Source organism: Geospiza fortis, unplaced genomic scaffold (genome assembly GCF_000277835.1).
Source record: "Geospiza fortis unplaced genomic scaffold, GeoFor_1.0 scaffold37, whole genome shotgun sequence".
NCBI classification, from domain to species: domain Eukaryota; kingdom Metazoa; phylum Chordata; class Aves; order Passeriformes; family Thraupidae; genus Geospiza; species Geospiza fortis.
In genome coordinates, this window is record NW_005054449.1 from 345,906 (window position 1) to 359,860 (window position 13,955).

General features: G+C 42.3%; 1 protein-coding gene across 1 annotated transcript in view; it reads left to right on the forward strand.

Moving 5' to 3' along the window:
- Positions 1–13,955, forward strand: part of MIB2 (mindbomb E3 ubiquitin protein ligase 2) — a 43,945-nt gene that overhangs the window by 1,286 nt on the left and 28,704 nt on the right. Inside the window, 2 exon segments of the mRNA XM_031062510.1 lie at positions 10,649–10,978; positions 12,029–12,200. Coding sequence (XP_030918370.1) covers positions 10,732–10,978; positions 12,029–12,200 — 419 coding nt within the window. The 5' untranslated portion in view covers positions 10,649–10,731.

Consider the following 13,955-nt stretch of genomic DNA (forward strand, 5'->3'; position numbering starts at 1 on the left):
GCACTTCTCTGTTGCTATAGGAGGAGTGTATTTGGCTCAAGTGAGAGACCATTTTTATTTCTCCTCTGTTTAGCAACTCCCTGCTTTCCTGAAACTGCTTGCTGTGAAGAATGATGCAGTTGTTCATCCTTCTAGGACCTTCCTCCGTGCTTGATTACCTGTTGAATTTTTCATTCATGGTTTCAGGATCTGGAGGAGTGAATTGCCAAGGGATGCAGCTGCTGTAAATAACCCACATCCCCCATTTTTATGGTGGGAATGATGCTGTGTGACAAGTAGATAATGGAGATGTGAAAGGGGAAGCTTCCACAGCCTTGCCAGAGCTGGAGAAGTTCTTGCCTTGCTTTGAGCTTTGCTTTCTGCTCTGAGTTGTAGGTGTCTAGGTTTGTGTCTGGAGCAGGTGACATCTTTTGGGCACATGGTGGTTCCTTTAAAAAGTTCTTTTTTGACTTACAGGGCAGTATTTGGGTAACTCTGTGTAGTCGCAGCTCTACCACTGTTGTATCCTCAGTACCTTGTGTTTGTTTTTCAGACTGATTTAATTCTGTGCTGGAAGGGCAGGAGTTCTTTAGGGTGCCTGCAGCATTATTAACAAACTGTCATTTAACAGCATCACCACAGGCTCTGTCTTATTGAAGAGTTATTTCCTTTTTAGGCTTCACAAAGGTGATTGTGTTTCCCATGCCTTCCTCTTTGCACAGCACAGCTCTGTGAGTCACTGCCATCAGAAGGAGCTTCATATTTGTGTGATGCTTGGCTCAGCACAATTCTCTGCTTATTCTGATTTTGCCGTACAGCATCATATGTTTTGACATTTATTTTGAGTGCATGTTTGGAGCTCTGTGGCTGCGAAAATCCTGTGCCAAATTCGTGCATGAGGAATCTGTTATTCTCCTGCTTTGGTCTGCGATGGGCACTGCTGGGATTGTTTGGAAGAACTGGGATGCCTTTTCCTCTAAAACTTTGTCAAACGTCTGGGAAACTGAAAAAAAAAACCAAACCCGTGGGAGTGCTGTAAGTGTGGCGGTTGCAGTTGTCTCCTTCCCTTTTTCTTGGGAAGAGGGATGTCCATGGCTTTTTCAGCTGCCTTGATGTGGAAGTGGGTGGCTCCAGGAGCACAGAATGCTCAGAGCTGTGGCTGCTGCCTCAGAAAGGAGCTCATCCCCTGCCTGGTGTTTGTGCAGGTTTGATTTTGCTGCTCGCAGAGGCTGCTGCTGGTGGTTTCTCTGGAGTTGAAGGCTTTGAGGTCGTGTTTGTGACGGTTGTCACAAGGGGTCTTGGGTGAAGGAAGAGACGAGCTGGTTGACTCTGTTATCAGAAGGCTTGATTTATTATTTTATGATATATACATCTATTAAAACTATACTAAAAAGAAAAAGCAGGAGAGCTTTTCAGAAGCTTGCTAAGCTAAGAATAGAATAGAAAGAAAGAATGATAACAAGGCAGCTCTCTCTGACAGACTGCGAGAGCTAGCTCTGCTGTGACTGGTCACTGAACTAAAACATCTACACCAGACTCATCTGGATCACCCTGTTGCATTCCACAGCAGCAGATAATTATTGTTTACCTTTTGTTTCTGGGGCTTCAGCTTCCCAGAAGGAAAAAATCTTAAAGAAAGGGTTTTAGTGAAAAGGATGTCTACGACAGTCGTGTTGTCCCTGCCTGTTCCCATCAAATCTGTTTGCCTTGCTCATCATCCCTGCTCCAGGAGTGCTCCTGGGCTCAGGCAGGATTCAGGGCTGTGCTGAATGGCAGCTCTGGTCCTGCCCTTTCCCTTCAGTTCCTGTTTTCCAGGGAGGGAGAGAATGGAGAGTCCTGTTTGAGTTCTGGCTGTTTTTCTGGGATTCTAGCTCATGGCTTGTCAAGGGTGTTCTTGGAGGGGCCGGAATTGTAATACAGTGTTCTCTCACCTTTCCACACACTCTCCCCGGAAGCTCTGATGGGAGAGAGATCCTTGAATTCTCCTTAAACAAAGAGAAAGTGCAGTCCGTTGTTTTGTGGGAGATTTGCAGAATTTCAAGATTTATTTTCCCTCTGTAGTAGTGTTTGAAATTTCCAAGATCGTAGGAAAAGCACTCCAGAATTTAGTTTGGAGTATGGAATCAGCGAAGTTCCATTGATGTGCTGGCAGGATATTCAGCTGATTGATCCTAGACCTTGAGCCACATGCCCTGATGGAATCCCAAGGGAATTAGGGGTTGAAATTTCCTTCTTTTCCCGTGACCAGGCCGTGGAGAGCAGAGCTCGGAGTTGGGATGAGCTTTGCTCCTGGCTCTGCCACCAGTCCCACGTGTGCCTCAGGCTCCATTTCCCATCTGCAGGGTGCTCTTGGATTCTCCAGAATCCCCAGAGCACAGAGAAAATATTTGGATTTGTGAAATGCACAGACCTGGAGGTGAACTGATGGACGTGCTGCCCCCCAAACCTTATTGAGTGAGGAAGCAAGAGCTCCTCCTCGCTTTGTTCTGCTCCCACACGGCTGCCTGGCCACAGGCATGTCAGCAGAGATTAGGTTTGAAGCTCCTGATCTGCTTTCCGAGCACACGAAGGGCAAGTTGCAGGCTGCAAGCAGGCAGGAGTGCAGTGCTGACCCTTCTGGGAGCCTGAAGGGGAATCTCAAGTCGGGAGGATGAGCTATCAAGGCTCATCAGGGATCCAGCAGGTTTTATGCTCCAGCTCCCTCGTGCCAGGCTGAAGGAGCTGCTTTTCCTTTGGAAAAATTGGAGGTGGAGGAACAATTGTGTTCCGAACTCAGAGGATTTTGTTAATAATCCCTTTGTGCCACCAGTGCTGAGGGTCCCAGCGTTTAAATACCTGTGAGCCGCAGCTCTGTGTTTCCTCAGCCCCACTGTTCGACCCTCAGGACATCAGAGTTAAATTCCTCTTGATTTTTTCACTCCTGCAGTGAATCAGGATTTTGATTTCTGAATGACTTTTGGGGGACACTTACTGACTTTATGGACAGGCAAGGCAATCGTGTCATTAGATTGGGGATTTATGAACTCTTAAATGCTTGAAATCAGATTTTAGTGGTAAATAGGAGTTGATGGCTGGTGCGAGAGAGACGCAGACCTGAGCTTTACCAGGGCTCCACACCATCAGCTCAGGGCCAGATGGTCTTCTTGCCTCTGAGAAATATATTAGAGCAATGTCAAGGAAGAGCACAGCTGAAATCCTCTGCCAAGACAGATTTCTCACTGTTGGAATATGTTTCTGTCTGATCCTCTATTTCTAGATGATTGAAAATAGTTCTGGAAGGGATTTTGCTGAGGCCACCTAGTCCATCCTTCTCCACAAGGCATGATAAAGGGCACTGAAACCCTTCCTGATGGATCTGTTAGCTTCTTCTTAGGGCAGTGGAGATTTTCCAGCTGCCCTGGGTGGTTGTGTTTGACTTTATTAAACGGGTTTTTTTTTAATATTGTGGCTTTGTCACTGTTCTGGGCATAGAAAAAAGGGATGCAAGTGGTTGATTGTTGACCTCTTAGTGCCAAGGGCCAGAAAAGAGGTGGTGATTCCTAGTAGGAAATGCAGAAGAATCACTCAATGCAATAATATTGAGTTTTTTTCCTTTCCCGCAGAGATCTTCCATGGAAAAGTTTAAATACCATTCTCCTTTTTTTTTTCTATGCAAAGACCTTCATTCAAACTTAGCAAATAATTGGGGTTTTTTTTCCGTTAAACAACATTACCTAGTGCTTGTGTGTGTGGGCAGGGAGTATTTGTTTTTGTTGTAAAGCGATATAAATTTAACTCAAGAGATCTGCTATTGAGGAAAAAGTGGATTCTCATCAGCTGCTGAGCTTTTTCAAGGCTCCAGGCTCAAATCTGCAAACTGTCAGCTCCAATTAAAGCAAATGGCTGGAGCTGTTTTTCCTCCCTCCTGGAAAGAACACAGTTCATCAAAAGCCAGAAGGAAATTTCATCATGAGCAATGAGCAGTTATCTCATGGGATGTAATAAGAGAGATCCACGAGATGCCCAGTGTGAACTTTCACTTGTAATCACTTCCAATTCTCCACTGGCCACACGAGCACTGATCTCAGCAATTTGGAGCCTGAAGTTCTCCTGTGGAGCAGGAGCTGGTAGGGAGAACTTGTGCTTTTGTGGGGTTTGATTGATGTTGATGTAGAAATGTGAATTTTGAGCATCCCTGAGATGGCAGGAGATATTCCACTTTGCTGTGTGGGGTGGGTTAACCCTGGCAGGCAGGGAACAGGACTGGAAAGGTGAAATTAAGGAATTCCTCAGGTGAGGAATTATTTGGAGAAGCAAAGAGACTCCAAACATTCTCCTTTTCTATTTCTTCTCCCGTTTTTTGTTTTTTGTTTTTTGCTGAGCACCTCGGGGTGCTCCTTTCCAAATTCCTGTGCACCCTCAGCCTCAGTGGGAAAACCAGGAGAGGTTTGGATTGTTCAGCCCCAGTTTAACCCCCCTGTGAGCCCTGTTTTGGTCACAAACCCAGAGCAGGGAAGGAAATGAAGGAATCCCAGCCAAACCCTGTGCTGTGCCACAGCTTGTTTGTGGTTTCTGCTGGTGTTTCCTAAAGGTGCTGTTTGCATTTCAGTGCTTTAAAGCAAATATTGACCATTGTGCAATCCAGATTCATTCCATGGTTTAGCCCTGCAGTTAGCGGGGAGCTGATTCATGAAAAACACTCTGCTGTGTCTTTGCTCCGGGGCGATCGCTGTCACTCTCTGTTTAATTAATTCTGGTGCTCACTGCTGACAAAAAGCCCTTTTTGGTGCCCAGCTCTCAGTGACAAAGCCAGCTGGGGTTTAGTGCGGATCAGTGTTACATTTTTGGAGCGGGTTCACTTTCCTGTGCCTGTGCTCATCACAGGGGGGTTGAAATCTGAGTTAAATTGAAGGTTCAAGGCCAGCTCAGTGCAGTGTTTGTGTCCACTGCAGCTTTTGCCATACTCACACACAATGAACCCGAAATTTAAGATGGGTAACTTCTCTCTCACTTTTTCCACCTTTAGGTGGGAGATAATTTATTTAGATCATTTATTCTGAGGTTTATGTCCATTTTTTAGGAAACCAAGGTGATGGAATGAAGAGTTTGCACAAAGCTCCTGAATATTAATAAATTTACTGGTGCTTCCGTCAGACCTACATCCTTTAACGAGGTGAAATTAATAAATTTACCGGTTTATGTCCATTTTTTAGGAAACCAGAATGCTGGAATGAAGAGTTTGCACAAAGCTCCTGAATATTAATAAATTTACTGGTGCTTCCGTCAGACCTACATCCTTTAACGAGGTGAAATTAATAAATTTACCGGTTTATGTCCATTTTTTAGGAAACCAGAATGCTGGAATGAAGAGTTTGCACAAAGCTCCTGAATATTAATAAATTTACTGGTGCTTCCGTCAGACCTACATCCTTTAACAAGGTGAAATTAATAAATGCTGGAATGAAGAGTTTGCACAAAGCTCCTGAATATTAATAAATTTACTGGTGCTTCCTTCAGACCTACATCCTTTAACAAGGTGAAATTAATAAATTTACAAGGTGAAATTAATAAAGTTACAAGGTGAAATTAATAAATTTACTGGTTTATGTCCATTTTTTAGGAAACCACAACGCTGGAATGAAGAGTTTGCACAAAGCTCTTGAATATTAATGAATTTACTGATGCTTCCTTTAGAGCTACATCTTTAACAAGGTGAAATGAATAAATTTACTGGTTTATGTCCATTTTTTAGGAAACCATGAAGAGTTTGCACAAAGCTCCTGAATATTAATAAATTTGTTGGTCCTTCCTTTAGACCTACAATCCTTTAACAAGGTGAAGAAACAGATGAAAAAGCAGAGTGAGAACCACTCAAATATTACTGAAAGGGAAAGAAACAACTCAGTGCCAGAACACAACCAGTGTAAAAACGAAATGGAAAATGCAATTTGGGCAAAACAGATCAATGGGCTGGCATTTGTAAAGGCCAAGTGTTGATTGCAGAGATAAAATGCTTGGTGGGGACTGAGCCTGGCTGGTTATTTTTAGCATTTCCTCCCTTGTGTTTCAGGATGTGCCTGTGCCTGCTCTCCTGCTGGAATGACAAGATATTAATCCCTGAGCAGAGGATTATTAATCACCTGCTTTATTCTGTTTATGTAATACAGTTAAATATACTCTGGGAGCACGTGAGGTTTGGGCCCTGGAAATGATTCCACCTCACTCAGGATTTTATTTTTTTTTATTCATTGGTTTCACCAGTGGCAGCTGCCCCATATTTGATTTTTAAATTTCATCTCAGACTGATTTAATCATTAAAATGGCTTCATTTATCTGCTGTTGGTATTTAAGCCACAAAAGCAGCATCTGCTCCTCTCTGCCTCCCTCCCCTGTGCCAGGGATGCCATTTTGCACAATTTTAGACCAAACAAAATTCCTGATTGCATAAGGAGAAAGGAAGAAAAGTGTCACTGAGGCTTTGCAGGGGAATCTCCTGGAATTCCAGGCTGGAAGGGACATTAAATCCCATCCTATTTTCCTGCTCCAAGCCCTGTGCAAGCTGGCCTTGGACACTTCCAGGGATGGGGCAGCCCCAGCTTCTCTGCTCCAAGGCACTCACCATATGGTAGTGGTCAAAAATATTGATTTTCTGTGTCTTTTGCTGCTTTCCTGCTCTGTTTTCTCTAACAGCAACTATATTTGTGTGAATTGCAGGTTTTTGCCATGAATGCTAACCTGGGTAATAAACTTAGCAGCTGAAAGCCTTGAGCAGAGGTATTTGATCCTGGTTGTGTTATTAAACAACACAAAAGTGTTTATTTCTGCCTTGCAGGTAGGGAACAATAATTGATGGTGCATTGAGCTGTGAAATTTGTGTCAGGGGAAGGGAAAAACCCTGCTGAGCCTTATTTCTGTAGGGAATGCAAAATTAAGTCTTGAAATAGTGGAGAAAGTGTTAAAACCCAGCAGTTTTTAATTCAACATGAGCTGGTTAATTCAGCCAGGACACCAAAATTATGTTGATATTTTTGATGTGAGGATATGCAAAATTAAGTCTTGAAATAGTGGAGAAAGTGTTAAAACCCAGCAGTTTTTAATTCAACATGAGCTGGTTAATTCAGCCAGGACACCAAAATTATGTTGATATTTTTGATGTGAGGATATGCAAAATTAAGTCTTGAAATAGTGGAGAAAGTGCTAAAACCCAGCAGATTTTAATTCAATATGAATTGAATTAAAATTTGAATCGAATTAAAATTAAAATTCAATATGAATTAAATTTTTAATTTGGTGTCCTTTCAGCCAGGACACCAAAATTATGTTGATATTTTTGATGTGAGGATATGCAAAATTAAGTCTTGAAGCTTTCCAGTGGTGGTAGCTGATTAATCTGCCCTTCTACTGACTTGGTAAGGCTTTATTTAATGGCACTGGAAGAGTCAAAGAGCATGAAAAGAATAAGAAATGGACAGTGGTGTTATTTTCAAATGTTCAGTGTAATTCTGGCTGATTTGGGGGCTGACCAATTGGGGAAATTGGGAATTTTGGAGAAATATGTGATTTGAAATTACCTGAGGAAGCATCTCCTGCATGGGCAAATCTCTTTAAAGTAGAGCAATTCCCCATAAGACAATTCAAACTGCAAAATATGTGTAAAGGGGAAAAAAAAGCTTTTTTTTTTTTCCTTTTTTTCTTTTAAACATACCCTCTGTTTACCATGCTGTTCAAAGAATGTGATCACCAGGCGATGATTTTTGTCAGCTGCTTCCAGCACTGGCTTCTGTTTGCTGTGGGGCCACACCAGCAGCAACCTTTGCCTCCCACCAGGTGGAAATTGGGCTGAAATATTTAAATATTGGCAGAAAGTTGCCACAATTACTGCAGCTTAAATTTTGTGGGCTGAAAGCTGGAGTATTTCCCTTTCTTCCAATTAACTTTTAGTGGGATTTCCTAAAACTGAGAGGCTGCTCTTTCCTGTGTCACAGCAGGCAAGGTCAGAATGTTAGATGAGGATTCAGAAATCTGGATTATTCCTTCGTGCTTACTTGAAATTCCCATGGGAAACCGATGTTTTCCTTTCTGAATTATTTCTGGCAGCTCCACCTGGAATAATTACAGCCCAGGCAGCATCAAGGGAGGAGTATTTGCTTCAGTGAGTGAAACATTCCCGCTTAGGAAGTCAATAATGCTGAGATTTTGAGCAGCTTTTTCCTCCTGTTCTGCATCTCCCCTGAGGAGGAGATGGGAGTGCAGGATGCACTCGGTGCCTTCTTGTGTGAAAAAATGGAATATTCAGGTTAGGAAGGCATCCTCAGGGCAGCCAGCAAGGGCTGCTGGTGCTTTTTGCAGCACTGGCAGCTCCTTTGAAGGATTTCAGCACCACAGGGCTGCAGCTGAGCTCCAGCAGCATCCAGAATTTGTGGGAAGGTGCGCAGGGAAATGTGGGCTTATTAAGGATATTCTTTGAAAACTCCTGCTCTTTGTGGGGCACAAAGGGTATTCTTTGATAATTCCTGCTCTTTGTGGGGCACAAATGATGTTCTTTGATAATTCCTGCCACAAAGGATATTCTTTGATAATTCCTGCTCTCACAAAGACAGTGAACACTGGTGCACCTCCAGCTCAGCAATGTGACATCCACCCCCACAAAAACAAATGAAAGAGTCCCCAGGGTGACTTTTAGTGATGATGGTGAGGGAGGATGATGTGGAGTTCACAAGGACAGCTGGCTTTGATGCTGTCCTGCTGTGCCAGGTGTTTGGATGTCGCAGCAGTGAGGACAGGAAGAGGCTGAGGCTGAGCACAGGTCAGGCTCACACTGCAAATGTACATTTTTTTTTTTATGGTTTTGCATCAAACCACTCCTCCACGCATTCAAAAGGGGATGTTTGGCTGGAGGACGGGTTTATTTTTAGGGTTTGGTGGTTTCAGATGTTTTTGTTGGTGGGTGGCAGCGTTGCCAGCACATCCCAGGGCCCAGAGCTGCTGCTGGGGCTGAGCACATCCCCTCGGCTGGAGCAGCTCCCCTCCCTCTGTGTCCTGGCACTGGGGGAGCTCTGCTGGTGCCATCTGCATTTTTCATCCCTTGGCATCCTCTTGGGCCTTTTTTTTTCAATTTTTGAGGAAATCTGGGTGTTGTGGATAGCTCAGGAGGAAGATCCAGGGATACCCAAGGATGCTACATCTTGAAACCCACATTCCTCTTGTCTGTCTTGTGCTGGTAAAGAGAGAAACAAGGATTTGAGAATCTGCTTGATTTAAGAATCTGATTGAATTCAGAATTGAGGATGTGCTGCATCTGTGTGGTGTTCACCTCATTCAGCCATTGTCATGGCAACAGTCGGGAGGGCTGGCCCTGTCTCAGTGATCCCAGCCCTAAATCTGCTGGGTTTATTGCAGGTGGAGCAGCAGCCCTGCCCTGTTCCTGCTGTAGCTCGTGGGTAAATAACAGGAAAGGACTGAAATTAATCTGACATTGACCATGTTTTTGAAAAGCTGCCCTGACTTGGGGAAAACAGGCACATGCTTTTTTCAAATTTTAAAACTTCCTGTATCCTCAAATCAAAACCAAAACTGACTTGAAGGGCAAGTGAAACTTGACAGTGCTGTAAAAAGATGAGATGCATGTGAGGAGACTTCCTGAAAAATTGACTGAAATTCACTTTTCTTGCTAAAATCCTGCTGCTGGTGTTTTCTTGGTCATTTCTTTCAATTTTATTGACTGTGCTTGCTTTTTTCTGCTGCTGTTGAGTCTCTATGTTCATTCTTGAGTTTGGAATCAAGGGCTGGTACTGGAATTTTGTAGATTCCTTGCCCACTTCTCTTCCTTCATGCACAGCTCTCTGGAAGAAGTTTTTTGATATTATTGCAGATGCTGATGAACCTTGGAATCCTGGTTAGTTTTTCTATCACTCCCATCAGTGCTTAAGCTGTGAGAATCCCATTTCTGAATGTGAAAAACGGGAATCAATTGTTTTTAAAATGTTCAAAGTTTAATAATAATAAAATAGTTATAAAAATAGCAGTTTAATTAGAGTAATAATAATCTGGACAATTTGGATTAGGACAATATGAGACAATAAGAACAAAGAGTTATGGACAGTCTGGGTACCTCTTTCTGGGCAAAATAAGCCTGAAAAAGGACACAGGTTAACAGAGGATTAACCCTTAAAAACAACAACCTGTTGCAAATTTGTACACCTCATCCATGATGCATAAATTCCATTCAAATACAGGATTTACTCTGGTCAGTGTCAGCTTCTTCCTCTGGATCCTGACATTGTCTTCATGGCTGAGTGAGGCAGGAGGAAGTTTCTTCTGATAATGGAGCAATAAATTCTCTTTCTCTGAAAGATTCAGGTGTCCTGTGGCCGCTATCTCGCTACAAGTCCTTTCTTTAAAAAAGTATCCTACACAGCATCGTTTTTTTTTAACGTTTTGTTATAACCTAAAACTATATTTAACAGACTGCCAAAAAAATTAATACAGCATCACTTTCTGACATAACACATATGATATTCATTTGAATATTTGCCAAAAGCCAATCATAAAATACGCGTTTTTCACAGCGAATAAAACAGATTTATCTCCTCAACAGGTCAGGCTGTTTCTGGAGGCAGACCATTCTGGGTGGGAGATGTGATGTGTGGAGCATCACCCCTTAAATTGGTGTTGTTTTATTCCCTCCCAGGTGTGCTGACCATGCTGCCGCTGACCCCGCCCGTCTCCGAGACCCCTCTGCAGGAGCACTCGTAGGGTTTGCCGTGCAGATCCATGGACCTGGACCCCCATGCCAGCATGCAGGTGGGGATGAGGGTAGTCCGTGGAGTGGACTGGAAGTGGGGCAGCCAGGACAGCGGCGAGGGCAACGTGGGCACCGTGGTGGAGATCGGCCGCACGGGCAGCCCCACCACGCCCGACAAGACCGTGGTGGTGCAGTGGGATCAGGGCAACAGGACCAACTACCGCACGGGCTTCCAGGGGGCCTACGACCTGCTGCTCTATGACAACGCCCAGATAGGTGAGCACAGCAGGGCACAGCCCCTGGCACTGCCATTCCTGCCCCACGGCCCCTGTGCCAGCCTCCGCTGGCTGCCTGCACGGCGATGCTGGGATTTGTTGGTGGCAAAATAACCCAGCAGTAATTTAGAGCCTTGCTTGTACGTGTCTGTGTGATTTGTAAAGAATTTAATGTAATGTTTCTCTGTGTGCAAAGGCTCTGCTGGAGCAGGGGCACAGCCACCTCCTGTCCCTGTCCCGTGTGCTGGGACGGCCTTTGGCACCACCTGGCCATGGCCAGGACATTCCTGTTTCCCTCGCTGCAAAGGCTCTGCTGGGGCAGGGTTTGGCATTCTGCAGTGCTGGAAGGGTGGTTATGAAAGCTTGATTTTCCCTGGAATTCCTGTGGATCTCAAAGATGTTTTTCTAGAAGGGTTTGGCACTCTGCAATGCTGGAAGGGTGGTTCTAAAAACTTGATTTTCCCTGGAATTCCTGTGGATCTCAAAGATCTTTTTCTGCAGGGCTTTGGCATTTTGGCAGTGCCAAAAGGGCGATTCTAAAATGCTGATTTCCCCTCGAATTTGTGTGGATCTCAAAGATCTTTTTCTGCAGGGCTTTGGCATTTTGGCAGTGCCAAAGGGGTGATTCTAAAATGCTGATTTCCCCTCGAATTTGTGTGGATCTCAAAGATCTTTTTCTGCAGGGCTTTGGCATTTTGGCAGTGCCAAAGGGGTGATTCTAAAATGCTGATTTCCCCTCGAATTTGTGTGGATCTCAAAGATCTTTTTCTGCAGGGCTTTGGCATTTTGGCAGTGCCAAAGGGGTGATTCTAAAATGCTGATTTCCCCTCGAATTTGTGTGGATCTCAAAGATCTTTTTCTGCAGGGCTTTGGCATTTTGGCAGTGCCAAAGGGGTGATTCTAAAATGCTGATTTCCCCTCGAATTTGTGTGGATCTCAAAGATCTTTTTCTGCAGGGCTTTGGCATTTTGGCAGTGCCGGAAGGGTGATTCTAAAAACTTGATTTTCCCTGGAATTCGTGTGGATCTCCCATTCCCTTTCCCTCTCCCAGGTGTCCGTCACCCCAACATCATCTGCGACTGCTGCAAGAAGCACGGCATCCGCGGCATGAGGTGGAAGTGCAAGCTGTGCTTCGACTACGACCTGTGCACGCAGTGCTACATGAACAACAAGCACGACCTGGCGCACGCCTTCGAGCGCTACGAGACCGCCCACTCCCAGCCGTGAGTGCTCCCTCCCTTCCAGAACCTTCCGCGCGGAAAAAAAAAAAAAAAAGTCAAAATAAAAAAATAGAAGTAAAATTATATAAGTAAATAAGAAGTAAAATTATAAAATTATATATTATATATATTATATAATATATTATATTTCTATATTTCTATATAAGAAATATAGAAAATAAAAAGAGACATAAAAAAAAAGAGAGCCAAAATAAAAAATAGAAATAGAAGAAAATATATAAGATGAAAGGAAGAGAGAGAGAAAATAAAAGAAAAATATTAAAATATAAGAGGAAAGAAAAAGATGCATATAAAAAAGAGAGCAAAAATAAAAATACAAATGAAATAAAATATAGACATATAAGGTGAAAGGGAGAGAGAGAAAATACGAGAAAAGAAAAATGTCAAAATGAAAAATAGAAATAAAAATATAACCACGTAAGAGAAAAGAAAAAGAGACATAAAAAAAGAGAGCAAAAATAAAAATGGAAATGAAATAAAATATATAAGATGAAAGGAAGAGAGAGAGAAAATATAAAATGGAAATAAAATAAAATATATAAGATGAAAGGAAGAGAGAGAGAAAATATAAAATGGAAATAAAATAAAATATATAAGATGAAAGGAAGAGAGAGAAGAAAAATATAAAAAAAAATAGGAATAAAAATATAAACATGTAAGAGAAATGAATGTATCTGTGATATGACACAGTATGAGGTCAGATGAAGCAACTGTAACCAAGGAGGAACACCTCGAGAGAACAATGAAAACTTCGAGATCTGCAGCAAAATACTTTTTTTTTTTCAACTGGAAGTTTGCAGAAGGAAGCACAAAGAGATAGAAGTTATTCAGGAAAAACAAAACTATTTTAGTCCACTGTGGGTTTTCTTTGTTTTAAAATTATATGTTTTCTGTGTGATTCATAGGATCTTCTATCAACTTGCATTTGAGAAAGAAAAGAAAAAGAGACGTATAAAGAGAGAAAAGAAAAATATAAAAATAAAGATATTAATAAAAATAAAAATATAAACATTTAAGATGAAAGAAAAAGAGAGAAAATAAGAGAAAAGAAAAATATAAAAATAAAAATATTAATAAAATAAAAATATAAACATAAGGCAGCAGCTCTGAGCTGTCAGTCCCTGCCTCAGGCACTGCAGATCTTTTCAAGAACTGAAATTTTCTGCCTATGACTCACTGGGACTATTGCTCAGATCACTCATCTCTCTCTTCTCTTTTCTCTTCTTTTTTTTTTCCTTCTAAATAAAGCAGACAATAAAACCTTCAGCAGTTCCTTAAGGACAAAGAGAGAAAATCAAAGTATTTTCTTCTAATTTTTTTTTCTTTCTAAATAAAGTAGAGGAGAAAACCTGTGGCAGTTCCTTAAGGATAAGAAGACAAAATCAGACTATTTTCCTTTTTTTCCTTCTAAGTAAAGTAGAAGGAAAAAAAGAAAAGAAAAAAAGAGGAAGAAAGAAAAAGGGAGAGAAAATCAGAGTATTTTATTTTTTTCCTTCTAAGTAAAGTAGAAGAGGAAGCCTTTGGTTGTTCCTTAAGGACAAAGAGAGAAAATCAGAGTATTTTCTTTTTTTCTTTCTAAATAAGGTAGAAGAGAAAGCCTTTGGCAGTTCCTTAAGGACAAAAAGAGAAAATCAGAGTATTTAAGCAGTCAGTGGTAAATGCTGTGTGGATTTTGGGTTTTGTCAGCCTCCTGTAGGTTCCTCCTTTCCCTGGCAGGGATTTGGGATCCTGTGGTTC